General features: G+C 43.9%; 1 protein-coding gene across 2 annotated transcripts; it reads right to left on the reverse strand.

The window, feature by feature from the left end:
- Positions 1-2154: 2154 nt before the first annotated feature.
- Positions 2155-6102, reverse strand: LOC119284065 (KH domain-containing protein SPIN1-like). 2 transcript variants are annotated; one of them, XM_037563356.1, is made up of 7 exons: positions 5774-6102; positions 5485-5573; positions 5006-5169; positions 3784-3897; positions 3582-3698; positions 3182-3331; positions 2155-2611 (listed from the first exon to the last, which is right to left on the reverse strand). In XM_037563356.1, exons 1-7 carry the CDS (start codon positions 5866-5868, stop codon positions 2438-2440), a joined length of 903 nt encoding a protein of 300 aa, XP_037419253.1. In that variant the 5' UTR covers positions 5869-6102; the 3' UTR covers positions 2155-2437. The 2 variants fall into 2 exon arrangements, with proteins under 2 accessions (XP_037419253.1, XP_037419257.1); XM_037563360.1 differs by having other exon boundaries at positions 3188-3331; positions 5774-6094.
- Between the last annotated feature and the right edge of the window lie 13876 nt (positions 6103-19978).

Consider the following 19978-nt stretch of genomic DNA (forward strand, 5'->3'; position numbering starts at 1 on the left):
GGCAGGAGGCCGGGATGGGGGGGGAGGGAGGAGGACCGCGGGCGACGAGTAGGAGGGAGGCGGGCATGGACGGCGGGAGGGGAGAGGAGGGAGGCGGGCATGGACGGAGGGAGGGGAGAGGAGGGAGGAGGGAGGAGGGAGGAAGATAGCTCGGGGGCGACGACGGGCGACGGTGGCGGCAGAGAGAGAGAGCGAGAGTGTGAGGGAAGAGTGAGGGAGAGGTAGTGGAATGGGCCATGGAGGAAGAAGAAAGGGCTAGCTTAGCAGTAGAGCGGGGTACGGCCCACGTTACTGCTAAGCCAATTAGCTGTAACGCGGGGTCAGAGCACTCGTTGCTGCTAAGTGGGCCGGGGAGCTGGGCCCGGGCTGGCCACAGTAGCAGCGGGGGTTGTAGCACCGCGCTACTACTAACGGGCTTAGCAGTAGCACGGGCCATCGACCCATGCTGCTACTGTGGCCAGCCCGTGGGGGTACTGCGGAGCCCACTTAGCAGCAACTCTTGTTAATCTCAATTTAATTGACCTTTTTGCCAGTTTGCATCTTGCAGCATTAGTAGTCAGATAATAATACTCAGAGTCAAAGTCACAACTCGAACACATTATCATTCAAACTCTGTTCATGCTAAAGCGACCCTCCTCCCCCATGGCACAGTAAATTTCTTATTTTTGAAATTTAATTTAGCAGAATTTGTTGAAATTGATTCCATCTAAATCTAAACAAAGCATAAGTATTTAAAAAATAACATCCATCTATAAGAGAATGTGTGCCAGTTAAATGTAGTATAGTGTGTTATGCACATTTTAAACAAGTACATAGAGGGTTCTACAATGCATGTGTTTACCAAATATCCCAATGGGAAATGCTTACCTTCAGGCGGTGGATCGCACGCGAGCCATCCGCAGCCTTCTCTATGTGATGTAACATCATCTGTGTTGCAAAAATGCCTTCCGCAACAACAATCATGTTGCAAAAAATAAAGACGAAAAAATACTGCAAATATTTTCTACAACATTATCTCTGTTGCATCTTTTTTCTGCAACAACACCCATGTTGCAACAAAAGTGAAGAAAAACATCTGCAACATCACCTGTGTTCAAAAGATTTCTGTAACATGGTATTTTTTACAAAGTATTCTGCAACACTGTCCTTATTGCAATGGTGAGAACAACGTCGAACGCTGGATAACTATACATCTGACGGTTGCCGAGGCGACGGATCTTCCGCGTAGCGCGGCCCTATCCCAATAGCAGCCAGCAGAGTAAGATGACAAACTGTTGTTCGCTAGGAGCAAGAGCACAAGAAACAACAACCCCCCAGAAATCGTATTTCTATTCTATCTGGAAAATCACCCATTTGGTGCATCGTTGCCGTAAGAGAAGTATCTGATGAAAACAAGTTATAACAAGAACTTCAAAGAGGCCAAATTTGAAAGTTTTCAAATGTCCCATAAAAAATACAGTATGGTAAGGGTGGTGTTCTATTAACGTCTGAATTAGAGTTTGAACTTGAAATTTTACATGCTAATAGTACACTTCCTGAACATATCGTACTTTTTCGAAACTTCAAAACATAGTTTTCACTGTAACTTGATGATTTCCAACGGATATTCTCTCCTGCATCCTCATCTCCGCCCTCGACACCCTTTCCCCTACATTCTAATCACAGTATGCCGACGCGATTATGCCGATGCAGCCTCCCACCTCCCATGTATCAGGCAGCTGCTACCACCTTGCCATAATACACCGCCACCATATCCTCATGCGCAAGTCTTTGGAGACCCTGCCCCTAACCCTAATGTAGGGGTGGTCCTAGGAGAAGCTGTGTAGCACCAGCAACAGCGGAAGGAAGGAACTGCTGCAGGAGGGTGAGCAGAGAGGGCAGTTGGGAGTTCTATTTTAGAAAGTTGGGGGTTGATGAAGACTGCTGCTCTGTGACCCTCATAAGATAGTCATCAAGCAGGTAAAATGGGTCTCGATTCCTAGGTTTCTCTTGCAGAATATCACCAACTGCAGGAGAATTTAGCTGGCAGCGCGATGCAGCACTACGGCAATGAATACCACAAATTGGTAACTGGTAAACACTACTCCCATTGTGGCTCAGACTCAGGAAAAGTCACCAAAGTCGGATAAAAATCCCAGCACCCTAGCCCACAGCAACTCGGAATTCTGCACAGTGCCATATCTGATGATTACCAACAACAAATAAATCAAATGTTCTAATTATAAAGGCGGAGGATTCGCTATCATAGATCATTCTCACTCAGTCATCACAGGCTAATGTCACAAGGGAGACTCATCAAAATTCTACTAGTAACACAGGTTTCGCACGGATGCCAACACCATCATGAAAGCTTGCTCATGAAAAATTAGGTTGTGAGGGCACCGATTGAGAGCAGGTTTCTGGAAGGGTCAAAGTTGGGAGGAGCAGGCCTCTGCAGTCATTGTTTGCTTCGTTTCATCCCACCGTTACTGAAGGGTGAAGCGCCGCCTTGATGCGGGCTTGGGTGCGGACTTGGATGCGGGCTTAGACGAGGGCTCTCCTCTCGGAGCGGTGAGTTCAGCATGGCAAGCTCACGGAGTTGCTGCCTCTTGTAGTAGTCTTGTGATTCATCCTAACAAAATATGACAGAGGCAAGATTTAGAAAGACAGAAGGACATAAGTTCACTCTGCATGCCTTTCTGAAACCACACTTGATTAGTTTTGTTCATTATATCGTGCAAAACTACTGCTTTAGCTTTAGTGGGTGAATAATTAGTACTGCTCTAGGACAAAAATAGGAGCTGTATAGGAAAATAAACTTGTGAGAAATGAAGCAGGGGAAATACAATCAAGCGAAGATAATACTCCCTCCGATCCAAAATAAGTGTCGCAGTTTTGAACTAAGGTTAGTTCAACCTTAGTTCAAAACTGCGACACTTATTTAGTTCAAAACTGCGACACTTATTTTGGATCGGAGGGAGTATAATGCTAATTTCAAAACCGCGACACTTATTTTCGATAGAAGGGAGTATAATGCTAATCTCTGGAGGACTCATATTAAGATGGGATAGAAGGGAGTATAATGCTAATCTCTGGAGGACTCGTATTAAGATGTTTCAACTTGCTACTTTGTTAAATGGCTACATAATATAATATAATGAACAATGATAGAAAAACAATAAAAGTTAGTTGAGACACGCACGCGTACCACTGGTTTCAACAACTCTTCTAGGATCTCTTGTGCTTTTGAGAGTCTTGCATCAATGACATTGGCAGGTAACTCTGCTTCAATCAAGATATGCAGGGGATCATCCAAGTGTTCGTAACCAGGTCTTCCCTTCAGCTGTTCCTCCTTCAAGAAATGATAACAATGACAGATGAGCATTGCAGGCTTGCTGAACACACTGAGAAGATCAGTACACAACTGCAAGTTGCCTACTACGAAAATACTCCCTCCGTCCCAAAATAAGTGACTCAACGAGGAAGTATAACTTTATACTAGTGATGTAGTGAATTTCAGATATGTATAGTTGCATACACAGCAATATATGTATATATATGCCAGGTTCCAGAGTGAGGTTCCATACAAGAATTATGTTTACCTTCCCAGGATCTTTAATTGAGCCCTTCCCTCTGATAAAAACACGACAACCCGTAGAGGCTTCAATCCTCTTCAACGAGTTTCCTCTTGGCCCAAGAAGACGGCCAATAAAATTGAACTGAACAAGTATGACAAGCAGAGTAAGCAGAGTAAATAATGACTCCATACTAGTAAACATTGCAAGTATGGAAATAATAACGTACATTAGGGTAAGTATCTGTTGGTATCTCCAACCGCAAAATCTTCTTGACAATGTATGAAGAGGGGCTTTGTGGTGCTCCTTGCCAACCCACAGGTCCTTGAGGAAAACTTACCCTCTGATCAACCACAGAACTGTAAGGCTTTGCACATGCACATCTTAGGACATAATAAGCATAACATAAAAATTGAGAGTGCGGTGTAACCAGTTGCAAACATGTAGGACAAACATAACTAAAGATCCAAATTTGATTATGTTCAAGTCAATCCAGTTTCTTAATGCTTCCCAAACAAATAAGGATTTAGTTCAATACAATAATCTTAAGCGTCAAGTGTCTTTTTGTTCAAAACAAATCCACTGAACTTGCGCATTTCAAGTCTCATTAAGGAATAAAACATGCATAAGATAGCAGCTACCCCTCATTAGATCAAGACACAATAATATGGATTGCCTCTTTGTGGAAGAGCATGATATGAATTCTAAAACAGGAGCAATCAATAAAGAAATCAGCTTAATATTCCACCAGAATTTATAGAACTTCAGTTTGAAAAAGACTCCGACGCAATATTTGACTTGTTATAGGCATATCTGCTTATTTATTTACGGCCACTGCGTTAATGAGAAAATCAAGAATATATCTTGCTTGTAAGCTCGCCACATCAATCAGCACAAAAATATTTACACCCAATTATCCACCTGGTGCGTTTGAAGAGAGAGACTTGCCAATTTTCGGCAAGCATTTACAGCAGAGGGAAAGGTGGAACAGAATAAAAGGAACCTGTATATGTTTCCAGTGCACTGCAACTTTGTTAGAAACTGAGCTGAGCGCAAACCAGAAGATGGTAATATCATATCGAAACAGAAAATTCAGGTAGCAATTCTGAATCAACTCAGCTTACGCCTCGGAGCTCTGTCTCCATGGCAAATATGCAATTAAGAGAGATAGGCTTAAGGGTGAGACTACGACTACGTTCCTAAGAATACCATGCGATCAGATGTGATGGTGAGGATGCAACTTATCGCATCCATACTATCGTTAAACGGAATGATACACAAGTACACAATTAACATGCACAAAGTAGCTGCAACCATCACATCACCAAGAGAGGATCTTGTGTATCATTCTTTCTCTTTTAAAGATTAATTACCAGCTGATGCGACCAGATATGATGGATGACTGAATATGCCACCCTCATGTCATCATCTCAGATAACTAACGCAATTACCTCTGGATGCGCCCCGTGGTTCCACGGGCCAAAACCATTTCCGCAGAAATTAGGCATTGGGGGCGACGGATGATGATGCATCTGGTTTGGACTCGCCATCGGCGGCAGCCTCTCAAAGTCCCCGCCATGCTGGTGCTTAAGCAGGCAGGTCACCCGCATTATCTCTGGCAGCATGAGCACAAGAGCAAACATCAGAAGACAGCGTTAGCACGAAAACGTACGTGAAAAACTTGCTGACACTGAAGAATCGTATGAATCAAGCTACATACTACTCCATGCTTTAAAGACCTACGACACACACAGAGAGACACAGAGGGCTGCGCCTTGAGGCCAATACAGAGTCAAGCAGAGCAGGTTTGCATCAACAGGAGAGAAACAAAAGCAATCAGGCGACGGCGAGTCAGCAAGGACGAATTCCAATCTAGGCCAATAATGCTAGACGGGGCGGCGGCGGCGAGGAAGCGAATCGAGGCTCTCACCGTTGCTCAACAGCTTGCTGCAGATTGGTAGCACCTGCGTGAACGGGACGAGCTTCTGGTGCTCCTGCAACAGCTCCGCCAAGTAGTGGCTGCGGCGGCACCGACGCCATCCAATCCGACGGGCACGGAAAAACAGAGGCAACCAATTCAGCGAGGCCGTCCACCCAGCAAAACGCACCGAAAGAACCAATCTTTCTCAACCAGAGAGAAGAAGAAGAAGAAGAAGAAGAAGAAGAAGAAGAAGAAGGCGAGACCCAATCTCAGCCGCCGACCGTCCGACCGTCCTTACCTGCCTACGTCCGGCGGGCCGGCGGGGGGCCGGACCTGCGGCGACATGGCCCTCCCGGGGGAGAAGCAGGCGTCGGCGCCGTGCAGGCCGTCCATGGCGATGGCGGCGGCGCCCGGGCACCAATCGTGAGGGAAGACGGAGCCACAACCGAACGGGAGGAAGATGAGGAAGGGCAGAGGGGGCGAGGAGAGGCGATGAGGAGAGGAGTTTGTGTGTTTTTTCGCCTCGTATTCCCTTTTCTTTTCTCGGTACGGTGGCGATGCCCTTTTTTAGGAAAATCTCGGCAAAACCCTGCGCCGCGCACGACGTCTGACGGGCGCTCAATCTCTCTCTCTCTACCCTTCTTTGCCCCGCCGCCGCTACGCTAGGGTTTATAACCAACCCACGCCCCTGGGGCGGCTGACACCCGCCACATACGCACCGGCCTGCATTGCCCTGCCCGGTCTTCTGTATTTTTTTTCCCCTCTTTTTACTTACTACTCCCAGAGGACTACCAGTCCACCGGGTCCATATCTGTGAATAAATTCCTACCATTGCTGTCAAGCAAGGGGCATGTCTTGATGTTGTGCACATGAAGCTTTGCTGTGAATTAATGTGCTCCATGATTTTGTGATGGTATTGGGCTTATTATAGCAAACCATTATGTAGTGCTCCTTTGTTTTGCTCCATGCAAAATTACCACCTCCCCGCTATGACTGGCTTCATTACCTTGTCTTTTAGAAAATGTAAATATTTTTTCAACAAATATTATTGGATAAAAAAGGTTCGATCTTTGCTGGAAAAGAGGGTGTGTAATGTGATTGTATACCATATTGTCCGTTCGTTGATAACTTGACGTACATGTCGAGTTACTGTTGGAAAGTTGTGGTGGTAATATAGCCAGTGGTTTTAGAATTCGGTGGCCCTCGGTTTTGAGCGGTTGGTGAGTACTAGAAACAAAGTTTGTGTCACAACAGATAGTCGTGATGTGATGATCTTGTTTTACGAGAACCGACGATAGCTGCAGACGCGGTTTGTGTCGCGTTGCATTGCCGATATCTGACTCTATCCGGGCGATAGCTTTAGCGGCGGATGGTCAGATCTTTTGGGAGGGTCACATGCACCCTAGAGTTGACGATGAGTAATAACGACATGCATGTTTCAGCACACCACGTCCTCAAGATAGGATAGTGTCGTATCGCAAGGGTAGGTCGTAACTAGGGTCACATGCACCCTAGAGTTGACGGTGTGTAATAACGACATACATGTTTCAGCACACCATGTCCTCAAGATAGGATAGTGTCGTATCGCTAGGGCAGGTCATAACTAGTGACACATTTAGGCCACACTAGATAGTTTAGGTATGATGTGCTTCTGCAAATTTCTCCGTGCTCCACTATTCTTCGAAAGGTATATACAATTACTTTTTGCTATAGATAGCTAAATCTCATATGACTTGAGGATGATGTATCTTTGTCATAATGTACAGTCCATATAAATAACTACTCCCTCTGTAAATAAATATAAGACCGTTTAGATCACTAAAATGATCTTATATTTATTTACAGAGGGAGTAGATGATCCCCCGCGTGATGTCGTGCAAATTGGTTGCAATTTATTTCAATGAAATTTGGTTATATGAACACATGAATATTTGGACTAACAATATACACTAGTAGAAAACAGGGCTTTGGTTCGGGCAGGACAAGCCCATTAGTCCCGGTTCACTCACGAACCGGGACCCATGGGGGCATTCGTCCCGGTTCTTTAGCCCAGGGGGCCGGCCAGGGCCTTGTGGGCATTGGTCCCGGTTCGTATGGACCCATTTGTCCCGATTCTAGGCACGAATCGGGACCAATGGGCCTCGCTCCTGGCCCACAAACATTGGTCCCGGTTCTTGGCTCGAACCGGGACAGAAGGTTGGGCTTTAGTCCCGGTTCCAGCCACGAACCGGAACAAATGAGTTGCCTATATATACCACGTCGCCGCAGCAGAGCACTCCACAGTGCTTTGTTTTTTTTGGCTGGCGAGGAGAGGGCATTTGGGTGCTCTAGCTCACCTCCTATGCACATGAGGTGTTTGATGAAATGCCCGAGCCACGCTAGTTAAGCTTTCTCCTCTCGAAGCTCGACCTCCAAACTCCATTTTCCCCGAGATTTGTCTAGGTTTAGCGGTCCGTCACGTCCTGTCCCCGTCTTCACCGCCGTCGATCGCCCGCGCCGATCTCGTCGCCTGCACCACCATGGTGAGCCTCTTGTTCTTATCTTCTTCTGAAAGAAAAAAATCTTACTTTAGATAGATACTTGTCTAATTTTCTTACTTTTATTATTGCTTGTAATTATATAGTGCGATGGTTTTGGTATCCGCCCCCGTCGGCCCTCGTCCTGGCTATGATTTGGATGTGGTATATATTATCTTTTATAACTATTTGGTTCATTTATTGTTTATGACAATTATGCCCATCAAGTTGACATAGATTTTATTTATGTAGGAGGTAGTTGAACCGGAAATTCCAACCGACCCTATTGTCGAGAGGTTAAATTTAGTTGAAGAAGAAAACAATTACTTGAAGGAAAAAAATTGAGGAGGACAAGATGATATTGGAGTTGCATGTTGCGGATGTCGTCGATGATCACAAGATCAAGATGAATACAATGCGGTTGAAGATTAGAAAGATTAGAAAATATGTCATTCATACCTAGGCTTGGTATCATTATGCCGTTGGATCAATTCTTACCTTGGTTGTGATTATGATCACATTTGTTGTTGCATTGAAAGGTTTTACATAGTTTCAATGTATGGTTTAACTAGATGCTCTGGAGAGCTATATGTTGTTCAATGAGAACTATGTATGTACTTTGTGTTTTAATGTGATGATGAACTTCTATTAATTTGGTCACTTATCTATTCATGAGAGCTATATGTACTAAATTGATGATGTGGCTTTGAATGGTGCATTTTGAACACAGAAAAATTATGGAGTTCAAACAAGTTAAAAAATGAAATCCCTTTATAACAGACGAGTTTCCGTATGAAACCCTCATACTTCGAAATAGATTGTCCGTTTTGTACACGAAGTGCATCCAATTTTTACCGTAATCCTCTCTACTTTCTTGCACATGCTATGTGGGTGAAATGAGGATACCATGCCAACTTTCAACCTTTTCAGAGTTAATTTGGAATGCTTTTCAATTTCAGGGGCTTATAGCTCAAAATAATCAGTAAATGCATGAAAAATAACAAATGAAGTCAGAAAGGGTTGAAAATTAATGTTGTGGTTTTGAATGGTGCATTTTGAACACAGAAAAACTCTGAAGTTCAAAAAAATGAAATCCCTTTGTAACAGATGAGTTTCCGTATGAAACCCTCATACTTCGAAAGAGATTGTCCGTTTTGTACATGAAGTGCATCCAGTTTTTGCCGTAACCCTCTCTACATTCTTGCACATGCTATGTGGATGAAATGATGATACCATGCCAACGTTCAACCTTTTCAATGTTCATTTGAAATGCTTTTCAATTTCAGGGTCTTATAGCTCAAAATAATCAGTAAATGCATGAAAAATAACAAATGAAGTCAGAAAGGGTTGAAAATTGATGATGTGGCTTTGAATGGTGCATTTTGAACACAGAAAAACTCTGGAGTTCAAATAAGTTCAAAAAAATAAAATCCATTTGTAACAGACGAGTTCCCGTATGAAACCCTAATACTTCGAAAGAGATTGTCCGTTTTGTACATGAAGTGCATCCAGTTTTTGCCGTAACCTGTCTACTTTCTTGCACATGCTATGTGGATGAAATGATGATACCATGTCAACTTTCAACATTTTCATAGTTCATTTGAAATGCTTTTCAATTTCAGGGTCTTATAGCTCAAAGTAATCAATAAATGCATGAAAAATAACAAATGAAGTCAGAAAAGGTTGAAAATTGATAATGTGGCTTTTAATGCTGCATTTTGAACACAGAAAAACTCCGGAGTTCAAATAAGTTTAAAAAATGAAATCCCTTTGTAACAGACGAGTTTCCGTATGAAATCCTCATACTTCAAAAGAGATTGTCTGTCTTGTACACGAAGTGCATCCAGTTTTTGCCGTAACCCTCTCTACTTTCTTGCACATACTATGTGGATGAAATGATGATACCATGCAAAAAGAAAATTAACTCAAAAACTTTTATAAAACTCTAATAGCAAAAGGAATGAACTAAAATGCTTTTATAAACCTCTAGTATTTTTTAAACTAAAATTATATAAAATTCGTGCCACTGAAATTATCAAAGTATTTTCTGTTCAAAACATGAAAAGCAGAAAGAAACAAAATAAACTTTAATAAAAAGTAGAAACAAAATTAAATAAATTAAAATTTAATAAAATAAATAAGAAGAAATAAAATAAACTTTATAAAAGTAAAATAAATAAACTTTAATAAAATAAATAAACTTTAATAAAATAAACTTTAATAAAATAAATAAAATAAACTTTATAAAATAAAACAAATTAAAATTTAATATAATAAATAAGTAGAAACAAAATAAAATAAAATAAAATTTTATAAAATAAAGAAGTAGAAACAAAAAAAACTTTATAAAAGTAAAATAAATAAAATTTAATAATATAAATAAACTTTAATAAAATAAATTAAAATAGCAACAGTAAGTTTTTTGTTGTAAGTAGAAACAAAAATAGATAAATAAATAAAGCAACAAAAAAGTGCCAACTACTGGGCCACCACGGCCTGAATACGACTTGAAACCCTACCATGGGCCAGGATTCAGGCCCGCAGAAGGCCCAGTAGGCCCATCAGGCATATCAGTGAAAATTAGGCCCGTAAGCCTGCAATCAAGAGGAGCTCGAGAGGGGTGCGGCAGTGGGGCTTATAAACCACTTCGTGCCCCTCTCAACTAGCGAGGTGGCACTAAAATTTTGGCCACGGGGAGCACGTGGCCTTTGGTCCCGGTTGGTGGCACAAACCGGTACAAATACCGGTTTGTGCCACCAACCGGTACGAATGCCACCCTTTGGTATCGGTTGGTGCCACCAACCGAGACCAAAGGCCTCCGCTTCCCGCCCTTTGGGCTGCTGAAAAGAGACCTATGGTCCCGGTTGGTGCCACGAACCGGTACCAATGCCCTGGGTATATAGGAAAACACTTAACAGTTTTGATGAAATCCATCACTTCTTCTCCCCCGACGCCCCTGCTCCTCCTCGTTGTCGTTGCCGCCCGACGCCCCTGCTCCACCTTGCCGTCGCCGCCGCCACCGACGTCGTTAGGCTGCTCAACGTCCCCGTCGCTGCCGCTGACGCCCTCTGCCCTGACGACGGCATCAACCCTCGCGCCCCTGCCGGCCCCGACGCCCCCTGTGAGCACCAGCCTGCTCCCGCGCCCTTCCCCTGTCCCGCGCCCCTGCGCCCCTACCCTGCCCCGCCGGCGCCGGCGCCGGCCCCTCCATCGTGCCCCTCCGCCCCTGCGCGGTGCTATTATATTTGTATATGTTTTTAGATGTTTTTAGATGCTATTCTTAGATGTTTTTACATGTTTTTAGATTATTTTAGTTTATGTTTAGTTTAGTTTTAAGATTAGGAAAATTTCGGATGTGTAGTTATATTTATTTAGATGTCTAGTTAATTTAGATGTTGTAATTTGTTTATAAAAATTATGCACTTTTGTATAGAAACTTTATTTTTTTCATATGTACGAAAATGTAGAGTGAAAAGTTTTATATATGAAAAAGTTACATTTTTAGAAAAGTTTTATATATCTAGCTAGGAAAGGAAAGAAGAAGAAAAGGAATGAGAGGAAAAAGAAAAATAAAAAGAGGAAGAAAGGAGAAGAAGAGGAGAAATAAATAAGAAGAGGAAAAAGAAGAAAAAGAAGAGGAGGAGAAGAAGAAGAAAGCAATAGAGGAGAAGAAGAGAAAATTTCAAGCAATAGAGGAGAAGAAGAAAGCAATAGAGGAGAAGAAGAGAAAATTTCAATTTTCTCTTCTTCTCCTCTATTGCTTTCTTCTTCTCCTCTTTTTTTCTTCTTTTTTTCTTCATTGTCGATGTGCCCCGTCCCGATAACTTCTTTAGTTTTGGGACTATTTTAGTTTATGTTTAGTTTAGGAAGAAGGAAAAAAACGAGAAGAAGAGGAGAGGAAGAAGAGGAGAAATAAATAAGAAGAGGAAAAAAGGGTTCTATTTTCTCTTCTTCTCCTCTATTCCTTTCTTCTTCTCCTCTTTTTTTCTTCTTTTTTTCTTCGATCTTCTCCTCTATTCCTTTCTTCTTCTCCTCTTTTTATTTCTTCTTCGTCTTCTTATTTTTTATCGGGTATGTCGTTGTCGATATACCCCGTCCCCGATAACTTTGACATGAGGGGGGGAGGGGTCGCCGAGGGTTCGAGGGGCGAGGGTCAGGACTAGCTAGGGTAGAGGGTCGAGGGTCACCGAGGGGTCGAGGGTCACCGAGGGTTTGAGGGTCGAGGGGTCGTTGTATGTCGTCGTTGTCGATATACCCCCTCTCGACCGTGATAACTTATACCACGGGAGCACCCCCGACCCTCTCGCTCGACCAAAACTCTTGAGGATACCCAAACCATAGAAAAAAACGATGTCGGTCTCCTACCCCCTCCCGCCGCGCCCCTATCGGACAAACTCTCTCGAGGCCACCAAAATTTACCAAGTAAAAAGAGCGTTGTCGTCGAGGCCACCCCATACCCTTGAAGCGTTGTCGAGGCCACCCCAAACCCTTGAAGCGTTGCCGATCGAGGCCACTCCAAACCCTAGAGAAGCAGCATCGAGGCCACTAATTAATATGATTCCTTATTGTGATTAGCTAGCTAGTTCTACGTTTGCCACTAATATATCCATCTGTCATGTTTGAATAATAATTGCCATGTTGTGAAAATTTGCAGAAACTATGGACCCCTGAGACGAAGCAACAGAAGCGATTTTGGGGGACATAATCGCACACGGAACTGAGGCCGTCTTGTCGTTTCTCAATGACACCGATGGTCTGGAAGGAGAGAGTGAAGAAGCAGACTACGGTGATCGAACAATGGAGGAGGAAGGACATGATCATGATGGCTCCGGTGACCCAATGCCGGTGCAAGAAGGACACTGTGATGACGGCTCCGGTGACCTAACGGAGTCCGGCCAGGTATATATATTAATTAAGCATGTATTGACTATAGCTAGCTAATTGATGCATTAATTGTTTTTGGTATGTACACATATATTAATGAACTCTCGTCTTTCTTCTTTTTTCTAGCCCTTCGGATCGAGCACAACTTCAGTAAAGAGACGAGGCCCGAAGAAAAAGTTGCGCTCGGATGAAAGGTTTGAGATCATAGGAATCGCGCGCGATGGCATGCCGATTGAACCCATCTGGACAAAGGTAGCATTTGCTGCTCAGTGCGGGGTTCTTGTTAGGGACAAGATCCCGATCAGCATCCACCAATGGTTAAAGCTAGCTAAAGAAGACCCTGAGGTGTCTTATGTCTCCGATATGCAGAAAGATGATCTTTGGACCGCGCTGAAGGCAAATTTCACCCTATCGCCAGAGGAGGATCTGGAGAAGCTAGTTAAAGAGCAATTGATCAAGTCTCATGCTCTTAAGAAGATGGCAGAACTATTCAGGAGGTGGAAGAATGAGCTGAAAAAATTTGTCGACAAAGAAGAGACACCAGAATTCATCGGCCGGTATGAGAAGATCAGAGATCACTGGCCCGCATTTGTGGCCCACAAGACATCGGACAAGAGTAAGAAGATGTCAGTGACAAACAAGAAGAATGCTGCGAAGAAGAAGCTTCACCATTGCACGGGGTCAGGTGGCTACCTCAAAGCCCGGCTGTTGTGGGACAAGGCTGAGAATGACCTGCTTGATAAAGGGGTCGAACCAGAGACATTGAGGTGGCCAGACCGTTGCCGGACTTGGTTCTTCGGGGCTGGTGGAACCTTGGACCCTGTATCAGGGAAGTGCGTTTGGACGGACGAGCAAATGAGAATACCAGTCACGAGGCTTCAGGAGTATATCGATGCAGCCCAGCAAGGGACGTTCGTTCCAGACAGAGAGAACAACAAGCTCACAATGGCCTCAGGAATCCCGAGCACCCTGGACGGACACGAGGCACGCCAGGCTCCGTTCCATGGAGGGCTGGGTTTCCGGACGGAGGCGGTTACAAATGCCAGGAGAGGAGGAAGAAAGTGGAGCAGATCCAAATTCAGGCGCTGCACACAAGGGTACAAGCGATAGAGCAACGAGAAGCAGATCGCAACAAGCGACCCGCCGAAGCTACCCCGCCATCTCAGCGGAGAAGCGGCGTGGCTTCCACCGAGCTGCAGCAGCTGGAGCCTGTCTTCACGGCTCCTGCTAGCTACCCCGTGGACTTAATCACGGAGTCTCAAAATTGCCACCTTATGACGCAATGGATGAAAATGAAAGTCAAGGCGGCTGTTGGCTCTGTTGCACCTCCTGAACCTGGCGCAACTTTTCACTGCCGGCCGATTCCAGAAGGATATGCTAGGGTGATGGTGGACAAAATAACGGAGGGATTTGAGGAGCTCCAGCTTGACCACCCTACCGGTGAAGGGGAGACTCGGCTGGGTTCTGCTCTGAAGACTCCATGCCTATGGCGGAAGGAGCTCATCAACCTTCCGAAATGGATGCCTCCGCCTCCTCCTCCTCCTCCGATGAGTCAGGGCACTCCGCCTCCTCCTCTGGCGAGTGATCAGGCCACTCAGCCTCCTTCTCCGGCGCGTGGTGGCACTCCGCCTCCTTCTCCGCCTGCGCCAGCGCGACCGAGCAGCCAGCCTACTCCTTCTCCGCCTTGTCAGCAAGGGCGGAAGAGCCCCGCCGCTGCTTCGGCTGCTCCGGCGCATCATAGTCCTCCTCCTCGTATGCAAGGAAAGAATACAGCCGTAGCCACTCCGTCTGCTCCGGCGTCTAGTAGTACATCCAAAGGCGGGAGGCAATACAGATTCGACCCTTCTCTGAAGACTCCAGAGACTTACCATACAAGAGGACCCCAGAGGAAAATGAGAAGATCGTGCGAGACGAAGTGAGGAACTTCTTTGAAGGGGTGAAAACAAACAAACATCCACCTCCGGAGGAGAAGGTAGATCCGGTGAAAGCGAAGCGCACTCTGGAAGCCCTGAAGAAACCACCAAAGTCTCCGCTGAAAGGCAACTATGAGCGCATTATTGAAAGGTCATTTATCGAAGCGGAGCGGTCAGGAAGTACTATCAGTGATCAAAGGTTAGCGGAACGATGAGCTGGGGGAAAAATTGCCCAGCTCAGCGAACAAGCGAACCAATCGTTCCCCCCGCTCAAGGTGTCTAGCGATATCGTCGCTAACGATTCGAGGATGGTCCCGGTTATAACAATCTTGAAGATTACCTGCCCAACAATGTACATTATGAATTCTTGGAGGTGGAAGAACACATATACGAGTACGGGAAGCCTCTCGTCAAAGACGAAAGGTCTCTAACAACGATGATGCGAAGATTCCATGATTGGTACATGAAAATCTGCAGAGAGTCTGGGGGGGAGGAATACTTTGATGCTAAGAGTTAAAGAGGAGCATGACCTCGTTGGAACTGATCTGTTGAATGTTCCATTTGAGGAGTTCTTCCAGTTTTTCAATCAGAGGGCCCTCGATAAATTAACGGTCAGTTGCTACTGTCTATAAGTATGATACGTCTCCAACGTATCTATAATTTTGATTGTTCCATGCTATATTATATCCTGTTTTGGACATTATTGGGCTTTATTATACACTTTTATATTATTTTTGGGACTAACCTATTAACCGGAGGCCCAGCCCAGAATTGCTGTTTTTTGCCTATTTCAGAGTTTCGCAGAAAAAGAATATCAAACGGAGTCCAAACGGAATGAAACCTTCGGGAACGTGATTTTTGGAACGAACATGATCCAGAGGACTGGGACCCTATGTCAAGAAAGCAACCAGGAGGGCACGAGGTAGGGGGGCGCCTACACCCCCAGGCGCGCCCTCCACCCTCATGGGCCCTTCATGGCTCCCCTGACGTATTTCTTCCTCCTATATATACCAATATACCCTAAAACCATCGGGAAGCGGAATAGATCAGGAGTTCCACTGCCGCAAGCCTCTGTAGCCACCAAAAACCAATCGGGGCCCTGTTCCGGCACCCTGCCGGAGGGAGGAACCCTCACCGATGGCCATCTTCATCATCTCGGCGCTCTCCATGATGAGGAGGGAGTAGTTCACCCTCGGGGATGAGGGTATGTACCAGTAGCTATGTGTTTGATCTCTCTCTCTCTCATGTTCTTGAGGTGGTACGATCTTGATGTATCGCGAGATTTGCTATTATAGTTGGATCTTATGATGTTTCTCCCCCTCTACTCTCTTGTAATGGATTGAGTTTTCCCTTTGAAGTTATCTTATCGGATTGAGTCTTTAAGGATTTGAGAACACTTGATGTATGTCTTGCGTGGGATACCCGTGGTGACAATGGGGTATTCTATTGATCCACTTGATGTATGATATTATTATTATTGGGGATGTGCATATCCCCGTTGAGGTAACATAGTGTTATTCAAAATTTCTCTGGTTCCATGTTATTCGGAATGAGTTCGTTAACAAGACTTGATCAACCTTGTTAGTGGATTCCTTTTGATGAGCATGAGATGGATGAAACTAGAAAACACACCTCTCTGTATCCTCCTTTTACTTTCTGTTATTTATATTAAATAAAATAAAATAAGAATTTTCCGTCTATTTTCTGAATTATCCGTGCAATATAAAAATACCCCGAAAATAAAAGTCCTCCAAATGCCCTGAAATTTAAATATAATTTTTTCTGGAATATTTGAGAATATCTGGCACTGAGAACAAATCAAGGGGAGCATCCACCTGGACACGAGGGTGGAGGGCGCGCCCTACCCCCCTGGGCGCGCCCCCCTACCTCGTGGGCCCATGGTGGCTCCCCTCCACTTATACCTGCACCCACGCACTCCTTCTTCCTCCCACAAACACGATTATCCAGTTCAAACCCGAGTCCAAGCTCATTTTGCTTCCATTTTCGATCTCCTTGCTCAAAGCACCTCTCACAAAACTGCTTGGGGGGATTGTTCCTTGGTATGTGACTCCTCCATTGGTCCAATTAGTTTTTGTTCTATTGCTTTATTCATTGCAAATTTGTGCTGCTTAGGTGACCCTGTTCTTGAGCTTGCATGTCAAATTTATATGGTTCCAAGTAGTTTTGATGCATGACATAGGCTCTAGGCACTTATAGGAGTAGTTGCTATCAATTTTGTTGAGTTTGGTTTACTTTTATTTGAAGTTACTAAAAATTTCAGAAATTTTCCAGAGGGAGAAATATGCTTAGGAAAATGTACCAAGGTGGTTCTTCAAGGAAGCAAGGACCCAGGCTTGCAATGCGTGATGCTGATGATGAGCCACCAAGGGACGCTCCAGTGCGGCCTTGTGAATGGCCTTCGGAAAACTTTATGGATCGAGCGGGAATTAAGGAAGAATTTAACGCATATTTGCATAACGCTGATCTTGTGAACTTCAAGGAAGAAAAGTGCCGCCAGTACCACCATCTCACTAGTTCCTTTGTGAGGAGGTTTGAATTTTCATCTTCACGTAATTCTCCAACTGTCCTGTTTGATCTTTATGAAAAATCTTATATGATGGACTTAGAGGATTTTACCACTGCTTGCAAACTTCCACAATGGGGTAGTGTTAGTGAACCTCACAAATCTGAATTTAGAGATTTTCTTGCTAGTATAACTGTGGGGGAATCTAGAGATATAACACAAGCTACCATAGGGAGCATTCACTTTCCTGCTATACATTATTTTGCTCTCTTCATAGGTAGGTGCATAAATGGTAAAGATGAAGCATGCCATATGTTTGTCCCTGACCTCAGTATTCTTAGGAGTGCTGTGTTAGGAGACAAATCTTATAATTTTGGAGCCATTGTTGCACGTAGGTTGCATAATAATAGATTTAATGGAGATTTCTTCGGTGGAATTTATGCAACCCGCTTAGCTGATTTTCTTGGTGTAACCATATGTAATGATGATATTGAATTGCCTCCTGCTTACCTTGACTTTAATGATATGGTTCACCACCAGTTTGTCGAGAGGAATGAATCACCTCTCCAGTATCGCTTAATCTTTGACAGACGTCGTGTTGTCCGTATTACTCTCCCTGCTCCTGCCTTCTTTGATTATCAGACAGAAGGAAGAAATTTTATTACCAGAGAGGAGGCAGATGAGTATGAGAGGAGGGCGGAGGCAGCTCGCCGCCACGCTGCAGCTCAGGAGACGATAGCCGCTGCATCGCAGTATGACCCCAACTATTACTATGGATATCCGCCAGGCCAACCGTGGCCATAGACCAACTTAGGCCAAAGCCTAAGCTTGGGGGAGTACGTATTTCTCACCGGCATTACATTTATGTTCACACACTCATTGTTAGATGTCGGTGCTCATACTTTTTCATTGTATCATCCATGCTAGTTTATTTCCTTTTTATGCTTTCTTCTTGTGTGTTTAATAAACCTTAAGAAAAACAAAAAATTAGTTGTAGCTTTTAGCTAGCTTTAATTCCTATGCATGTAGTAGTAATTAAAAAGAAAACCCAAAAAGATTTCTTGTTCTTCTTTTTGCTTGTTGGGAGCTTTCCCGTGTAAATAGTTTTATTTCTTTTCTTTTCTTTGGGGGTCGATAGGAGAAGACCATAATTAAATTGTTGAAGTGGCTCTTATATGCATTATTGTTGATCTGACAAAAGAGCCCATATTGCCTTGTCTTCTCCTGTTTATTGAATGCTCGCAGATTCCAGCTTAGTCCAATGCACGCGCACTATTATTATTATTCACATCATTCGGTCGTGCAAGTGAAAGGAAATTATGACGATATATGATGGACTAACTGAGATGAGAAAAGCTGGTATGAAGTCGACCTCTCTTGTTTTTGTAAATATGATTAGTTCATCGTTCCTGATTCAGCCTATTATGAATAAACATGTTTGCAATTACAACTAGAGATCATAGTTTCTTGTGCCATGCTTGATTAGCTAGGAGCTTATAATGGTTTACCTTGCGTGCCAACATGTTATTAAAATGGTTGTGATGTGGAATGATAGGGCGGTATCCTCCTCTGAATGATTTAAGTGACTTGACTTGGCGCATGTTCATGCATGTAGTTGAAACAAAATCAACATAGCCTTCACGATATTTATGTTGATGGTGGATTATATCCTACTCATGCTTGCATTCGGTGTTGATTAATTTTAATGCATGTTCATGACTGTTGTCGCTCTCTAGCTGGTCGCTGCTTCCTAGTTTTTTTCTAGCCTTCACTTGTACTAAGTGGGAATACTGCTTGTGCATCCAATCCCATAAACCCCAAAGTTATGCCATATGAGTCCACCATACCTACCTATATACGGTATTTACCTGCCATTCCAAGTAAATTTGTATGTGCCAAACTCTAAACCTTGAAATAAATATCCGGTTTTGTATGCTCGAATAGCTCATGTATCAACTAGGGCTGTCTGTATCTTCCATGTTAGGCGGGTTATTCTCAAGAGGAGTGGACTCCGCTCCTCACTCACGAGAAAGTGGCTGGTCACCGGGATGCCCAGTCCCATGCTTTATGCAAACTAAATCAAAATAACTGCAAACAAAACTCCCCCTGGGACTCTTGTTAGTTGGAGGCACTCGTTGTTTCGAGCAAGCCATGGATTGTTGCTTGTTGATGGAGGGGGAGTATAAACTTTACCATTCTGTTTGGGAACCGCCTATAATGTGTGTAGCATGGAAGATATCGCCATCTCTTGGTTGTTATGTTGACAATGAAAGTATAACGCTCAAAATATTATTCACCTCTATTTCAAAACCGAGCTCTAGCACCTCTACAAATCCCTGCTTCCCTCTGCGAAGGGCCTATCTATTTACTTTTATGTTGAGTCATCACCCTCTTATTAAAAAGCACTAGCTGGAGAGCACCGTTGTCATTTGCATTCATTACTGTTAGTTTACATTGAGTATGACTTGATTGGATCTCTTTTACCATGAATTACAATGTCTACTCAGTCCTTGATCTTTAAAGGTGCTCTGCATTTATGTTTTGCGGTCTCAGAAAGAGCTGGCGAGATACCATCTTGTTATATCATATTATGATTGTTTTGAAAAAGTGTTGTCATCCGAGATTTATTATTATTGCTCGCTAGTTGATTATGCCATTGATATGAG

The sequence above is a fragment of the Triticum dicoccoides genome, chromosome 1A (assembly GCF_002162155.2).
Source record: "Triticum dicoccoides isolate Atlit2015 ecotype Zavitan chromosome 1A, WEW_v2.0, whole genome shotgun sequence".
Classification (NCBI taxonomy): Eukaryota; Viridiplantae; Streptophyta; class Magnoliopsida; order Poales; family Poaceae; genus Triticum; species Triticum dicoccoides.